Genomic DNA, 14627 nt, shown 5'->3' with positions numbered 1-14627 from the left:
TCATGCAAAAGACATTTCAATTATTACAGTGTACTGTTTTAAAGCTTGTTCCATTGCATGTGCTAGAGCATTTTAATCCAGAATATCAAGGCTATCCAATCAAACCAGTTTCAAAGATAAAATGGAAAAAAAAAAAAAAAAATTGTCAACTTTAGCCCTAATGTCAGCTTCTTGCTTATTTAGTAAGGGTTTGCATTCAGTTTAAATAGTGTATTTTTGAATATTTTTTATTTTTAACATTCTTATAACAGTCTTCTGTGTAAGTTTTCTTGGCTTTTTGTATTAAGGAGAAAAAAGGGAAAGTTTCAGGTTCAACAATAATTTTTCCGAAAAACATATAGGTATTTGCATGGCACAGCTTTTATATAAGTGTGGTATTATATAACAGATGGAAGTTTAATGGAGTAAAACATAGTTTGTAACAGGTTCATTGTTTCATATGCTCTGGATCACTAAATTGGCAGGTAGAGATGAAAGGTGCATTAAAATGGACGTCCTGAAAATTATAGAATTCTCTCAAAGGAATAGAGTCTTTAATTTTGAATTATACAGCTAATTTTAATGAATTGGAAGCCATAATGCATAACCTTTCCTTCATGCAGGAAGAAACTGTGAGCTGTGCAAGGATTTCCATTACAGACAAGCAGGTGCAGATCTTTCAGCCATTGATGTTTGCAAACCTTGTGACTGTTATGCAACAGGCACCAAAAATAAGAGCCTCCTGTGTGATAATGTAAGTAGCCTAAGTATATAATAATGTCAAAATGTTTTAATTAGATAATCAGTAAGATTACAAAGTATATTTAGATGGTAACTACTTTATAAAAATTGGTTAAGTTCAGCCTTTTCAAAAATAATAATTGACTAAAATTAGAGAATGAAAGCCAAGAAAACACTATTTGAGACTTACCATTGCAGAGTTGTTCATCTAGACCAGCAACAGATATTAAAAATGATGTATGAATTTTCAGAATTGAATTTTAGTTTTGGAGTACTGGGAAGTACTAGTGCATTCAGTAATGTCAAGACATCCAGTTTTTACTATTTTTCAAGGTCTTGCTACTGTTTTAAAATTGTTAGCAGATTTCTACAATTTAGTCAATAAGATGATCCTGAAATGAACTAGGATTAAGATAGTTTTCCTTGTAATACAGACAAGAATTAATCTCCCATTTAGTTCCTAAAGTCCATTAAACAGAGATATATGAAACATACCAAGTGACACTGAAAAAAGAAAGCTGTCATATGCTTTTAAAGTCTATGGACCTCATTGACAATAAAGGCCTGATCATAAGTCTAACTGTAGCTTTCAAAACACCTACTGCATGCCTGTTACAATAATGTTTAGTGAGAAGATAAGAATGATACATCATTGGGCTAAATCTAGATACATTTTATGAAATTTTGTTTGTGGATTTCCTTTGTGTATGGATATTAAAAGAAAACAACCAAACAAACAGGAAAACTCCCAAGACTGAAACCTTGAATATGCAGTAAAAATATGTTGTAGTTCATGTTCTAATTGCATATGTCCTCTTCGTTGCAAAAAGTTTTGTAGGGAATAGAGATGCAGTTGCTTCTTTGTCTGAAATGTATTTTAAAAACATTGTCAAGGGGAGTGAGGCAGAGCTTGATCTTTAGGGAGAAAAGATAGACTTTCAGATTGTTGCTACATTTCCTATCTCACTTTTTCTCAAAGTTGTCATAGAATTATGTTTAATGTTTTTTGTATGATGTACTTTGTTGTTATTTGCGTTTTATTACCAGCAAGCTTTTGTGGATACTGTTGTATTTTAATCCTTGCTGTTACAGTAGCACAAATACATGTCCAGTTAGACTCAGTGCACTTTCTAGGACTCACATGATATGCTGAGTGATATGCAAATTTACCACAATGTGTTTTGAAAAATATCCCGTGTTACAAACAAAAAATAATTTATAATTTTCTGTCTTCTGGAAATGACACTTTTTGCCAGCATCACAGAAATGAGGGGGAAAAAAGAAAAAAAAAATATTGTAAAATGTAGATGCATAAGAACAACTTTTGTAAGGTATAGGGAAGACAGCAAAAGTTGATTTCCGTGTCCATGGTTTTTGACTAAATGTTAACCTGAAAAAATTTTAGCTGTGATTAATAACTAGTAGAGGAGTAGTTTACAAACTTAAGAAGTCATTAATTTGATAGTAAAATATATTTTTTAAAAGTTAATGATGAAGCTTGACTGAAAATATGAACTGGGAGATGTAACTGGAAAAATGGGGGAGACTGTTGCTCAATAAAGCATCAGTTAACTGCTGCATTAGCAGCAGTGCAGGGAGAAATGATTAAGAGGCATTAAAGAATAGATTAATAAGGCTGGGGACTAAAAGCTGAAATGAATTACATGAAATAGGAAGGCATCATTGAAGGAAGTATTTCCAAATTTGACCTGTGGAAGATAGAATCATAAGGAATGAGGACCCTATTCATGAAAATTAATTGTCACGTCACAATGCTAATTTTCAAGGAAATATGCCAAAAATGGTGCAGAGTACACTTTTACTGCATAATTTACCATTTTCTGCAGTTCATCAAGGATTTTTTTTTTCCTGCAAAGTGCCACTTATGTCACTAAGTTCCAAGAGGTACAGGGTTTCAAAATTGATCCATAGAACCACAAAATAACTTATTTATTTCTCAAAAAATACTTAGTCATCAAACGTAACTAATATTAACATAGATAATTTACAGGATGAGGAGAAGAACTTACTGTAATACTGTTACTCCTATCTCAGTTCTTTGTTTTTGAAAACTTTATGCCTGCTCTATTCATCTGTTTCACCCTGTCCTTGGTAGGGGATACATGCATGTATATGGCATTTGTCACTCGCATAGGTTCTCAGTTCTCATATATCTGTAGATCATGTTGATTTACAGATTAGTCTGTAATATCATTTTGTATTTTAAAGTGCAAACTAATGTCGTAACAACTTCAAAACAGTAACTTTACAGCTTATAGCAATGAGAAGGACTTTAGAAGAGTGGCGTTGCAGCACATCCATGAGTAGTGCCTTACTCTTTCTGCAGAGAGTCCTATCTTGAGAGAGAGAGAATTGCTACAGCCTGTGATATTTGTCCACTTTTGTGCTGGTTGTTGGCATCCAGTCGGTACAGAAAAGATTTCCGTTGGTTGTACCCTCTTTGTGAACTTTTGGCACAAAATATTTCAAACCATCTGAAAGTCCAAATGAATTATTTGAGATGCCTGCTTTATGAGACTGAAAGAAGAATTGGCTGCCTTCTTCCATTCTCCCTAACCATTCACACATGAGAAAATTCTACCAGAATACTGCTGATGTGATCATTCTTGCTCTGTATAGGGAGCTGGAGATTAATTTCTTTTGGCCCTTACACCACAATTCTTGACTCATTTTCCTATGCTGTTTTTTACCCAGACTGCTCTACAAATGCTTACATATTCAATCAGGCACAGCAGTTTGTAGTCCTTTCATGATTCTGTTATAATATGCCATATATAATGGCATGAAAAAAGCACTCTTTTCCAAGGCATTTGTTTCTGGGCAGAGCTGAAAGTGCTGCTATTGCTTTTACTTAGTCTTTGGGAATACCAGTCTGAACTCAGTGAATTTAGACATCTTTCTTTACTCAACTTTTGTTGATCTTTTTCCTTTTTTTATTTTTATTTATTTATTTATTTTAGTTTACTTATGACATGCAGATAAATATGTATCATGTACTTACTGGTGCAAAGAAGCTGTGCTTTACTGCAGAAGATATTGGCCAGAGTTTCAAATGTTTAATTACGTTGTGTCTGTGGTGGGTATATTCTCTCACGCTGCAAGAAAACCCTTTCTAAAGCTTAATGATAGTTACTTAAAGCTTAAATGATAGTTACTCCTTTCGCTGAGGCGTGAAACGGAAACAGATTTTGGTGTAATCAATTCAGCTTTTGAACAGGCTTCAGATACAACTTTTCTGTATACTTCATAAATATTGCTCTTTTGAAATTCTTCATGCATTTCCCTCAATTTTGAATGCTTTTTCTAAAGTATAATGGAAAATCTAGCTAGTATCTGTGTATGTATATATATTTTAAACCAATATAGATTTTTTTGATGGATATTGTTTCTGAGTTGAAAAATTCTTTGATTCCAAAATTTGAATGAGCATTCCTCTCTTTTCATTTTTCCACCTACATATTTTCAATCAATTTATTGTGATTGAAAATAAATAACTGAACTATAAGCTATAAAGGAAAGAACATCAGGTAAAGCAGCTAATTAAGGGCACTTCAGTCAACAGGTATACTGAACAGAAAAGGGAATATAAAGGATGCAAATATGAACAAGTACTACATGTACTGAACTACATGTACTAAAGTACTACATGAACAGCTCATGTGCATACTGGCTAATGGAGACCACAGGAAATCAAGTTATGAAACACTGTTTTCTGAGTTTTGGATTTCCCTTCATGGAAGGGCTTTAATCTTACTGATAACATAAGCTGAAGGAGAAGGAGGTTTTTATGTCAAATAATGCCATGGCTTCATTTCTGAGTGGCTTTGCACCATGGAAATGCTGCTTTTCTGTGATATTTTGTCAAGTTATTTAGGGGAATTGGTCCCATTCCCCACCCTCTGGAGTATCATGGGCAGAGAGAAAACACATCATTTTACATTTTGAGCAGTTGTAGTAGAAAGTAAATGACTTTTGAAAGTCATCTTAAGTGACAACAAGAAGAGAGTAGGAGAGTAAAAAGGAACTTCATTATTGTGGCTTATTCAATTTGTAGTTGCCAAAGCTGACGCTCCAAGAATATTCACAGGTATTTGGTGGTCAGACCATTAACCTATCTGTGTGAGTCAGCACATCCTACAGTTCTAATTTCTTAAACCAAATAAAAAGAAGACAGAAATCCTCAACCCTCTTGCTCCTCTCTTCCCAATTCCTGAGACTGCAGGCAATAGGATGCTGGGGTCCTTTCCAGATTTGTGTCAGGTTAGAAGGTGGTGAGAAATGTATGATTAGAATTTATATCAAGAAAGAAGAACATGGAAACTGGTGCCATTGCAAAGGCAGCAATGGCAGGCTGAACAGTGAGAATTTAGTGAAGATCCTAAATATACCCATGGGTCTCCAAATATGAGCATTAGGTCATTGCCAGCTGGTTGAGGGAAGGTGCCTCTCTATTGGTCAAGAGTAAATCACAGAATCACAGAATTTCTAGGTTGGAAGAGACCTCAAGATCATCGAGTCCAACCTCTGACCTAACACTAACAGTCCCCACTAAACCATATCCCTAAGCTCTACATCTAAACATCTTTTAAAGACTTCCAGGGATGGTGACTCCACCACTTCCCTGGGCAGCCTGTTCCAGTGTCTAACAACCCTTTCAAGAGAGTTCTTGAATAGAATTCTCTTTGATTTTTTGATTCTAGATATGATGAGTTACATTAAAATGTCACCCAATTAAAGAATTCTATCAATGTAGTCTAAAGCAGCGTGAACTGTTCTGTGCATGTAAAAGTTAGAAATCTTGAGTAGCCTGCTTCCTGATTAAGGACAATGATGTTATAGCTGTGATTTGTGCAGGAAGAAATTGCTTGCATACCTTTTATAACCATTTAGATTCAAGGATATGGGACTAATGCGTATTTCATACATAAATTATAAGTGACACAAGGGATTGTATGCTAACTCAGCATCAGTGATTTTCTGTATCAAATAGCAATTGTAATCATGAGGTCCCAAGTTAACCACAACTTGGTTGTAATGTTGTGCTAGACTCGTTTTCATAGTGAACAGTCTAAACAGATATATTTTATAAGTTTGTTAGTACCAAGATGGTCACATTAATAGACAAGTTGTTTCCATCTGCTTACTGCTGGGGTCAGATACAGGCCTGTCAAGAGTAAACAACAGGAGAACAGATTACTTTCAACTCTTCTATAACCAGCATAATTAAAATCTATTTCTTTAAATGACAGATAGCTTTTGAAATGGGGAGTTAGAGGGGAGGGGAAAGGTCAATAATATCTCCAGTGCATCACTAGTGAAATCTTGGTTAACAAAATCTTTAAACATTAATTACTAACACTATGATCAATGACACTGCAGTTTCCAGCAGTGGTTATAGAAGTGGTTTGTTCTACCTGTTTTGATGTAGATTTCCATGCTATAAAACCTGTGGCACCCCTATGTCTATATTATCAGAAAAATTTTTAATTTGAACAACTTTTTTTTTTTTTTTTTTTTTTTTTTTTGTAATAGTATCCATCGCCAAGCATTTCAGAGTGGTTCTGGATTATTTTAGTGCTTCTCTGTCTTTATAGAGAAATTCATTTTTTTTTCTGTATTTCCCAGTATTTAAGCAAAATTTTTCAATAACTAGACTAAGCGATTATTTTTCTTCCTAAATGCATGCAGTAAACAACCAATTTTCATAGGAACTTAAGAGTGCATGTGTGCCTTAATTTTGCTTTCCTCTTTTAGGTAAGTCTCCAGTTCTCTAAATCTATTTTCTGATATATTTTTTTTTTAATACTTTTATTGCTTTTTAATGTAGTTTTTCTGATTTGTCTGTCATACCCTTCAACTACTTGATCTGAAGTGTTAACTTTCCTTTTCATGTTTTAAATATAATATTCTTTTTTTGTACATCTCAGAATAACCCTTTTTCTGTTACGTTGTCATACCATTCGTATTTAATTTGTGGTATCACTTAGAGATCATGTTCTATGTTATGTATCTTCAATATTTCACTTTATTTCACTTTAGCTCTTTCATTGCTATTTGTTAAATTTTGAACTTCTATATTTACTTCACCTTCACTGATTTTAGAGAATTTGCACAAAGCATAAAACTGATTTTGAATATCAACCCACTGAGGGTGATCCCAGCACAGCATTGCCCACCCAAACTGGGGCAGAGTCTCACAGCATCTTGACATGTCCAAGTGCTCAGAACAGGGTCCACTGACAGTCTCACACAAGGCAAAGTGATGAAACAGGTCCAGGGTCCATCCAGGGAGTACAGTCTGGAGCAGCAGGACATCTTGTGCTGGAGACATGGCTGCAGAGTAAAACTGAGGGGTCCATCCAAGAGACTAGGGATGGTCACAGCTGCACGCAACCTCAGGCAAAGTTTGGTTTCCAGACCTGACCTTATCTGGAGCTCCTGAGCCATGGGCAGAGGGTATGACTGAAGGCCCTAGGTGAGACTGCCCAGGGCTATTAAGGCTGGTTGGTGCAGTCTGTGACAGTGCTGGCCAGGCATCCTAAGCTGTGGGTGATCTGTGAGGTTATATGCATGTTCTCTATTCTGTCTTCAGAGTCTGCTAACAAAAATGTTGAAGAGCTGAGCACCCAGAAGAACCCTACAAAGCTTTACAAAGCTCTCCAGTTTTACAAGTACTTCTTTAAACTACTTTTTCTTTTTTTTTTTTTTTTTTTTTTCCCACCACTCCATCTACTATCTGTAATCTATTTCTTTTTCTCTAAGTTTCCACCCAGCTACTTGAAATATACAGAGTATATGAAAGATAAAATCTGTCCTATATAGGATGCATTACAATGGCATGTTTCCCTTACTGATATTCATGTCTACTTACAATGCTATACTTACAATAGAGGTCAGGGTTACATTGGAATTATATAATTGCAATAATTCTTCTGTATTTCAAAGGCTAAACTTCAACAGACACCCTTCATCTTAATATCCTATATTGACAGGTGGCTAGCTGAAGAAGCAGAATGGCAAGGTTTCCTAGTAACTTATAACTAAGGCATAAGCAAAATAGTCAGAAAATATTTGTGAATGCAATCAGAGGTCAGAGGCTCTTTTTTTCCAAAGACTTAGAAATCTGTAGTAAGGAAGAATTTCAATGGATTTTTTTTTTTTTTTTTTGGTCTGGTACTTCTGTGAGAGATCCTCTAACCTGGCACATAGAAACCTATTTTCAGATCTGTTACAAAGCAATCTGATAAGCCTTCTGCTCTAATGAAAACTTTAGTTTCCAGCAGTTCCTCTAGCCACCATGAAAGTCTTTCACTTTTTTTAGAAGCAGGAAACTGTTTGACACTTGTACTTGTTACAGATGGAAAACTATTTGGTATATGACAGAATGAACATTTTTACAGAGAGTTCTCTGAAGGATTTCATTGGCTGGTTCCTGGAGAAAATTTGAATTATATTCATTTCTTGGCCAGTTATTTCTCCCTCATTGTGAAGAATTATATTTATTATTCTGGCATAATTTTTACCCTATTAAAGGAAAGTTTGGGGCATGCATTTTCTACATCTGAAGGTGATGAAAACTGCTACGACTTGTACTCTGTAATAGGTTGACACTTAAAACTATGCTGAAGATACTTGCTTCTCTTTGCATTCTGTAATCTATTCATTTCGCTTTTTGCATCAGGAAATGGCTGCCATCTGTTCACTATTAGCCTTGGCTTTATATGACTGTAAGAACAGCCATACTGGATGAAATGAGATTTTCATCTAGCACAGTATCCTCTCTGACAGTTATCAGTAAATAATGACAGTTATGAGTAAATAATTTATGGTTTTGGGACTGCATGAGACAGGAGTTTCATCTGAGTCCTCTCATTTGGTGTTCACCTATGTTCACCCATGGAGTTCATCCAACTCATTTTTGAATGAAAATTCAGAAAAGTGTAATTTTCAATGCACTTAATGTGCATAGCATAAGTTCTTTTTCATTCTTTAAAATTGACTTCCTGTTAATTTTTGTGGGTGTTCTTCTCATATTTTGAGAAATACTGAATATCCATTCTGTAAACCACTAAAGATTTTATAGACATCTACTCCCTTCATCTTAGTTATGTCCTTCCAAACTGAAAAGTCTCTTTTCATTTGTATCTTTACTTATTATACTCACTATGCTATCTAACACTTTTATTTTAGGATGGATAACCAGAGATACCCATTTTAAACATTATTCAAAATGTTGATACACAATGGATTTTTATGACAGAATGACATTTTCTGTGTAATTCTCACTCCTTTTCCTAATAATTCCACTATTCCAAATGCCTTTTTTTTAACTGTCTCATAGCTTTCTTATCTTTTTAGGGGAGTATAGAGAAGCTTTAACAGCATGTTTCTTGGGTGGTAATAGCTAATTTTGGACTTATGTTCATTCCGGATGTTGCTGACTTAAATAAATGTAGTAGAATCATGTTTTTTTATTTTTTATTTTTCAAAAAATATATTAATCTTTTCCATTACATCAAACTCATGATTTAATTTTAAGTAATCTTATCTGTACAGAAAAGGACTGCTAGTCTATAGATCTCAGAAGCTCCCTTACAGCTGTTTTAGGAGATTGATGTAACTTTTATAATTTTATTCCTCTTTTACTGAGGCTGATTTCAGCAATTAATAACTCAGTAATTTTATATTTGAGTTCATCTAGGACTCTTCAATGATGTAGTCAATTTTCAATGGATCAGATTTTAATAAAATATTTTCCTTCTGACATTTCAGTTGGAGACCATTCTTGAAAACTATTCCTAATACAGAACAGTTCTTTCACAGTGAGCAGTGGTGAAATGTTTTATGTTCTCTTTTGTGTCTGTATCTTCCCTGAATGCTATATGGAATCACAGAAACATCATCTGGTCATCTGCTCCAGCTCAAAGCAGGATTGTTGTCAATACCAGGTCCAGTCAGTCATGATTTTCTCTGTATGAGTCTTGAATACCTCTAGGGACGGAGGTTCCACATCCCCTCTGGGCAATCTGTTACTGATGCTGCTCTTCCACTGTAATGGAAAAGGTCTGATGTCCAGTCTGAATCTGCCGTTCATTATTTATTGCTCTTGCTTGTTCCTTTGCTTCTGAAATTTGAAAGATACTTTTTTTTTTTTTTTTTCATACCTTAACCATGTTGCTTGTTAAAATATTTTTTGTACTGCTTTATTCTGGTTTTAAAATTTGGTTCTGATTATTCTCTTAGTGAATTTTCTTACTGTGATTTGACTTCTACTTTTTGAAAGATTTGTTTTTGCATCTAATACTTTCATCCATATGATAGCTTTTGGAGTAATTTTAGTCTTTGGAGGTATGTGTTCTGTGTTTATGCTGAGTGCTAGAGATGTATCTTTCTACAATGTTTGCAACTGAGCATGCTATGATCACTCACTGAAAATGATTCTTTTATAGTTATTTATTAAATTAGTTTCTTTTTTCATTTAGTTGCTCAGAGTAAACTCAGTGTTCCTTTCATTTGTGAGTTCTCTGATGAATGGCTCAGATGAATGAATTGGTCTCTGATAATAAATTAAATGTCTAGATCAAATTCAGTCTAAAAGAATAACTTCAAAATCATTGTTGCTGTGTTTTCTGCTACAGTGGCTTCTCTTAACTCTTACCTTTTTGTACTTGCTGTTGTCTTGCCTTTTTCTGATAAAATATTATTTTTCATGCTTTTTTAATTTATTCTTCTTGTATTTAATTTATTCTTCTTGTATCTTCTTTATTCTTACAGTAGTAGACCTTTATAATAACACATTGAAGAGGTTTTATTGGACTGTGAGGATGGGTTTGGGACACATGCTTCTCTATAACTTTCATTCAATGTTTTTTGCATTGAAAATTTACCTTTAGATTCTGTAATACTCTATTTTATCTTTTGTTAATAAAGCTTAGAACTTCATTCTAGATTGGGAGCTGTGATAAAAACATTTCTTTTAAATGAAAATTCTGAGTAGATTTGTCACTGGTCCCATAGAGCTCTTCTGTTTCATCTTTGCCTGGCTTGTAGGTTTAAAATGAATGCAACAACTGTTAAATGAAGTTTTATTCTGGTAGCTACTGGTAGCTAATTAAAAGCAAACATTGAACATCTGTGGATGTTGTAGATGAATAACTAGTTTTGAATCAATGTAATTTTTATTTTCTGTAAACATTTACACTGAAAAAAATACACTGACCTAAATAAAATTGTTTATACCACAAAGTTAGTTTACTGTCATCTCTGCATTCCCCAGAACACTTGATGACAGAAAAGCTAGATCTGAAAAAATGAGGCTGTGGTATGTGTCCCATGAAACTAACTTTTTTGTGCATTAACCCAACTTGACCATAGTAAACATGTTTTGAGTCTATCCTTCAGCTGTACTGAAGAGAAGGTAACTCACTTTTCTTAGGCTTTTAAACGACTACAAAGGAAAAAAAATAATTGTACCCTTATTTAATGTACAGTACTCTGTCTTTTTCTGGTGTGACACAGATACAGTCCCAACTTAACTACTATACTATACTAATCTCTTGTTGACTGTGGACAATCCAAAAAAAAAAAGAGAAGCAAAACTTTCATACACCAGTACTGATACAGTCTGCAGAATATGAAGCTTAAATGGGGCATACAGAATTTCTTAGAGGATGTGTTTCTTTGATCAGTGGTCAGAAAGTGGAACTCAGCTGCAGAATAGGACGTGACCTTCCCAGACATTCTCATATCACAGCCACCATTCTCCAGGTGGCTGTGTGTAACCTTGAGGCTATTCAACATAACTACACTGCAGAATTTGCAAAATACATAAATATATCTCACTGGTGTTGCAAGTTGGAAACAGACAAGGTGATTGGCCTAAGTAGTATATACTTCTGGATGCTTGTGGAGTACTTTAATTCCTCATTCGCAAAAGATTCTGTTCAGTTGAACATGTTGTAATGAGTTAATCACTCATAAAAAAAACTTTTCAATTTTGATACTAATGGTTTGGGGCTTTGTTTTACATTTGTATTGAGAACTGCATGACATTCTTAGGTAAGTGGTCATATGCACAATTTGTACTTAATATTATACTTAATTTATACTTAATACTACAAGTATATATACTATATATATAAGTATATATACTATATAATACTACAAGTATATATAATACTTGTATTATATATATATTATATATATATTATATAATATATATATATATATATATTATATATATATATTATATTATATATATATATATATAATACTTGTAGTATTAGGTATATACTACAAGTGATGAAATCTGGTGGACTGGTAGTTGATCAAGGATGCTCTCTAACTTGTAAATGCTCTTTCAGCCCTGAGTACTGTGCTGTTGTAATAGGAATTGCAGATGTGAATGGCTGATGTGTAATTTCTGCTACAATGTGACAAAATGATAGACCTAATTTCTGTCACAAAAACTTGGTAGGTTTTCTTCATGTTTACATTAATATAAAACAAATGAAAAGGGAGAAAAGGTATTATTTTTTCCAGCCTTACTCAATTATTTCTCCTAGAAAGCACTCATGCAGTGTCTCTTCATGCCCGGTTCTCCTTTTCAGTTTTCCATTGAGGAAAATTCTCTCCTTGCTTTTTAATGACTTCCAGTGTGTAGCTTTTTTATGTTCCTTGACTATGAATCCTAGTTTTTTGGCCAAACCTTATGCTTCTCTGCATTGGTTTGACTGTTCTCATCTGTGTTTTGCATTGACTGATACTTTCTATTATTTCCCTATCCATGTGCCACTTCACTTTTCTTATGGTTTTCCCACTGTATCAGAAAGTGATAAATGTAGTGATTGTTTTTTCTGACTTTCAGAGGCTTGAAACCAGCTTTTCAGGAGCTCTTTAATCTTACACAGGATGAGAGAGTCATACTCCCAAATAATGGCTCAGGCATAACAAAGGATGCATCAGATGTGTCAGATCCTTTCAAGTAGTAATGCTACCCATTTAGGGAGAAGGAGAGGAACATCCAGGTGCTGAAGTGGAATATTTGGATCCCAGGTGAACCAAGTAAAGAGAGAGCCATTGGGTCATATCCAGAAGAGAGAATTTATCATTGAGTCATCAAGGAAAAACTCTTTCAATTTTGCTTTATTCTCACCTAACTAATATTTTCACTAAAATAAATAAGCATATAATCTTACAAAGAGCAAAGAAAATGAAAAACTTGACCTTTGAAAATGACACAATATTTTATAGTAACTGATCCAAAAAATACGGTTTATTTAAATATAAATCATCACTTATGCAATAGAATTTTGTAATTTTTTTCAGCTTTCTCTGTCCAGCTGGTGAATACTGCTGCATTGTTTACTCAGTTCTTTTTTTCTTCTGTTTTGAAGGGGAAAGACTTTTAAACTCTAGTAAAAATTGAACAGGTACGGTGATTAATATCTCTCTTCTCTCTCTGAACAAGTTAAAAAAAATAATAAATATGTTACACAGGCTTATTTTTTTTCTGTTCCATTTAAAGTTTTTTCCTCCCCAACTCATACTTCCATTCTTGTTGCTAATGAGTGTATCATCTAAAAATAGATATGTTCATCATTCTATAATATTTTGTATCTTTCTAGATTGGAGGCCAGTGTAATTGTAAGAGACATGTGTCTGGCAGACAATGCAATCAGTGCCAGGAAGGATTCTACAATCTACAACAGTCAAACCCTGATGGCTGCAGTCCCTGTAACTGTAATACCTCTGGGACAGTCGATGGAGATATTACCTGTCACCAAAATTCAGGCCAGTGCAAGTGCAAAGCAAATGTTATTGGTATGTGTAATGCAAGAGTTCGGAGCCACTTTTCTTGTTATCTCTGGAAATAAACACTTGATTTGTAAATGAAAAGTATAGTAAACTTCTTTGCTGAAGGCAGAATTTAAAAATGAATGAAATTAACTGTTGGAAAAATATTAATTTAATAATTCTATCAAACTACAGCTTGAAGCTTAGTTTAATCAACCCTTTAGAAGTTTCTTTATGGTATAGCTGCATTAGCTTACATAGCTCCATACTAATAAGGCACAGAAATAATGTAATTTGCTTACTGCATAGATGTTTCTTTTAGGAAATTAACACTTTTTCAAAATGTTTTATACTTAATGAGTTCTAAGCAAATCATTTCCATGCTAGTTTTCTTAATAGAGCAAAATAAATGGATTTTTTTTCTCAAAATATTCTGTGCTACAGGGTCCTTTGTGATAAATCTATCCATTTTTTTCTATTATATTTCTTTGAACTGTTCCTATGAAATGCAAAATAAGTCAACATAATTCCACAGATCATGTACATAGCTAGGGTTAGTTATCAAGGGCCACATAATTTTAATTTTGTAATTCAATGCCAAGCTGATTATAATAAACTGCTACCTTCTGCGTTATTTATCATTTTTTTTACAAGACATGCTTTTTTGTTTGTTACTCCCACAGGTATTTTTCAGAAATTAGATTTGATTATAGCAATTTATTACTTCCAGCATATTTGAGGGGAGCCACAGCCACATAAGGACAAAATTTATCAAGTGCCCAAAATACACAGTATATATAATACACTTTGAAATGTTGATGTATGGGAATATTATGCAAGGAGAATTTCCTGATAAAGTGAGCCTTGCATGGTAACTGTACGTGTCTCAGACTATACATGTCTCAAGAAAAAAAAAAAGATATCTTTTCCTGCTTTGTTATTAACACAATTAGTAATCTATTCTTTTGTCAGTTAAATGTGGTTGTAGGTTGTGTTAACAACATTCAAGCTTCAAGTTTCTAATAATTTATAATTTATTGATTTGTGAAAATTGAATTATTTGTAATATTGTGAGCATTCCTTTGTCTCTT

The 14627-nt window shown here is 33.8% G+C and overlaps 1 protein-coding gene across 1 annotated transcript in view; it reads left to right on the top strand.

Annotated features, from left to right (window-relative positions):
• Positions 1-14627, top strand: part of USH2A (usherin) — a 410836-nt gene that overhangs the window by 71559 nt on the left and 324650 nt on the right. The window contains exons 11-12 of the mRNA XM_072035514.1: positions 603-733; positions 13368-13563. Coding sequence (XP_071891615.1) covers positions 603-733; positions 13368-13563 — 327 coding nt within the window. The remainder of the gene's footprint in view (positions 1-602; positions 734-13367; positions 13564-14627) is intronic.

This window comes from Anas platyrhynchos, chromosome 3 (assembly GCF_047663525.1).
Source record: "Anas platyrhynchos isolate ZD024472 breed Pekin duck chromosome 3, IASCAAS_PekinDuck_T2T, whole genome shotgun sequence".
Lineage (NCBI taxonomy): Eukaryota > Metazoa > Chordata > Aves > Anseriformes > Anatidae > Anas > Anas platyrhynchos.
This window is presented reverse-complemented; position numbering and strand designations above follow the sequence as displayed.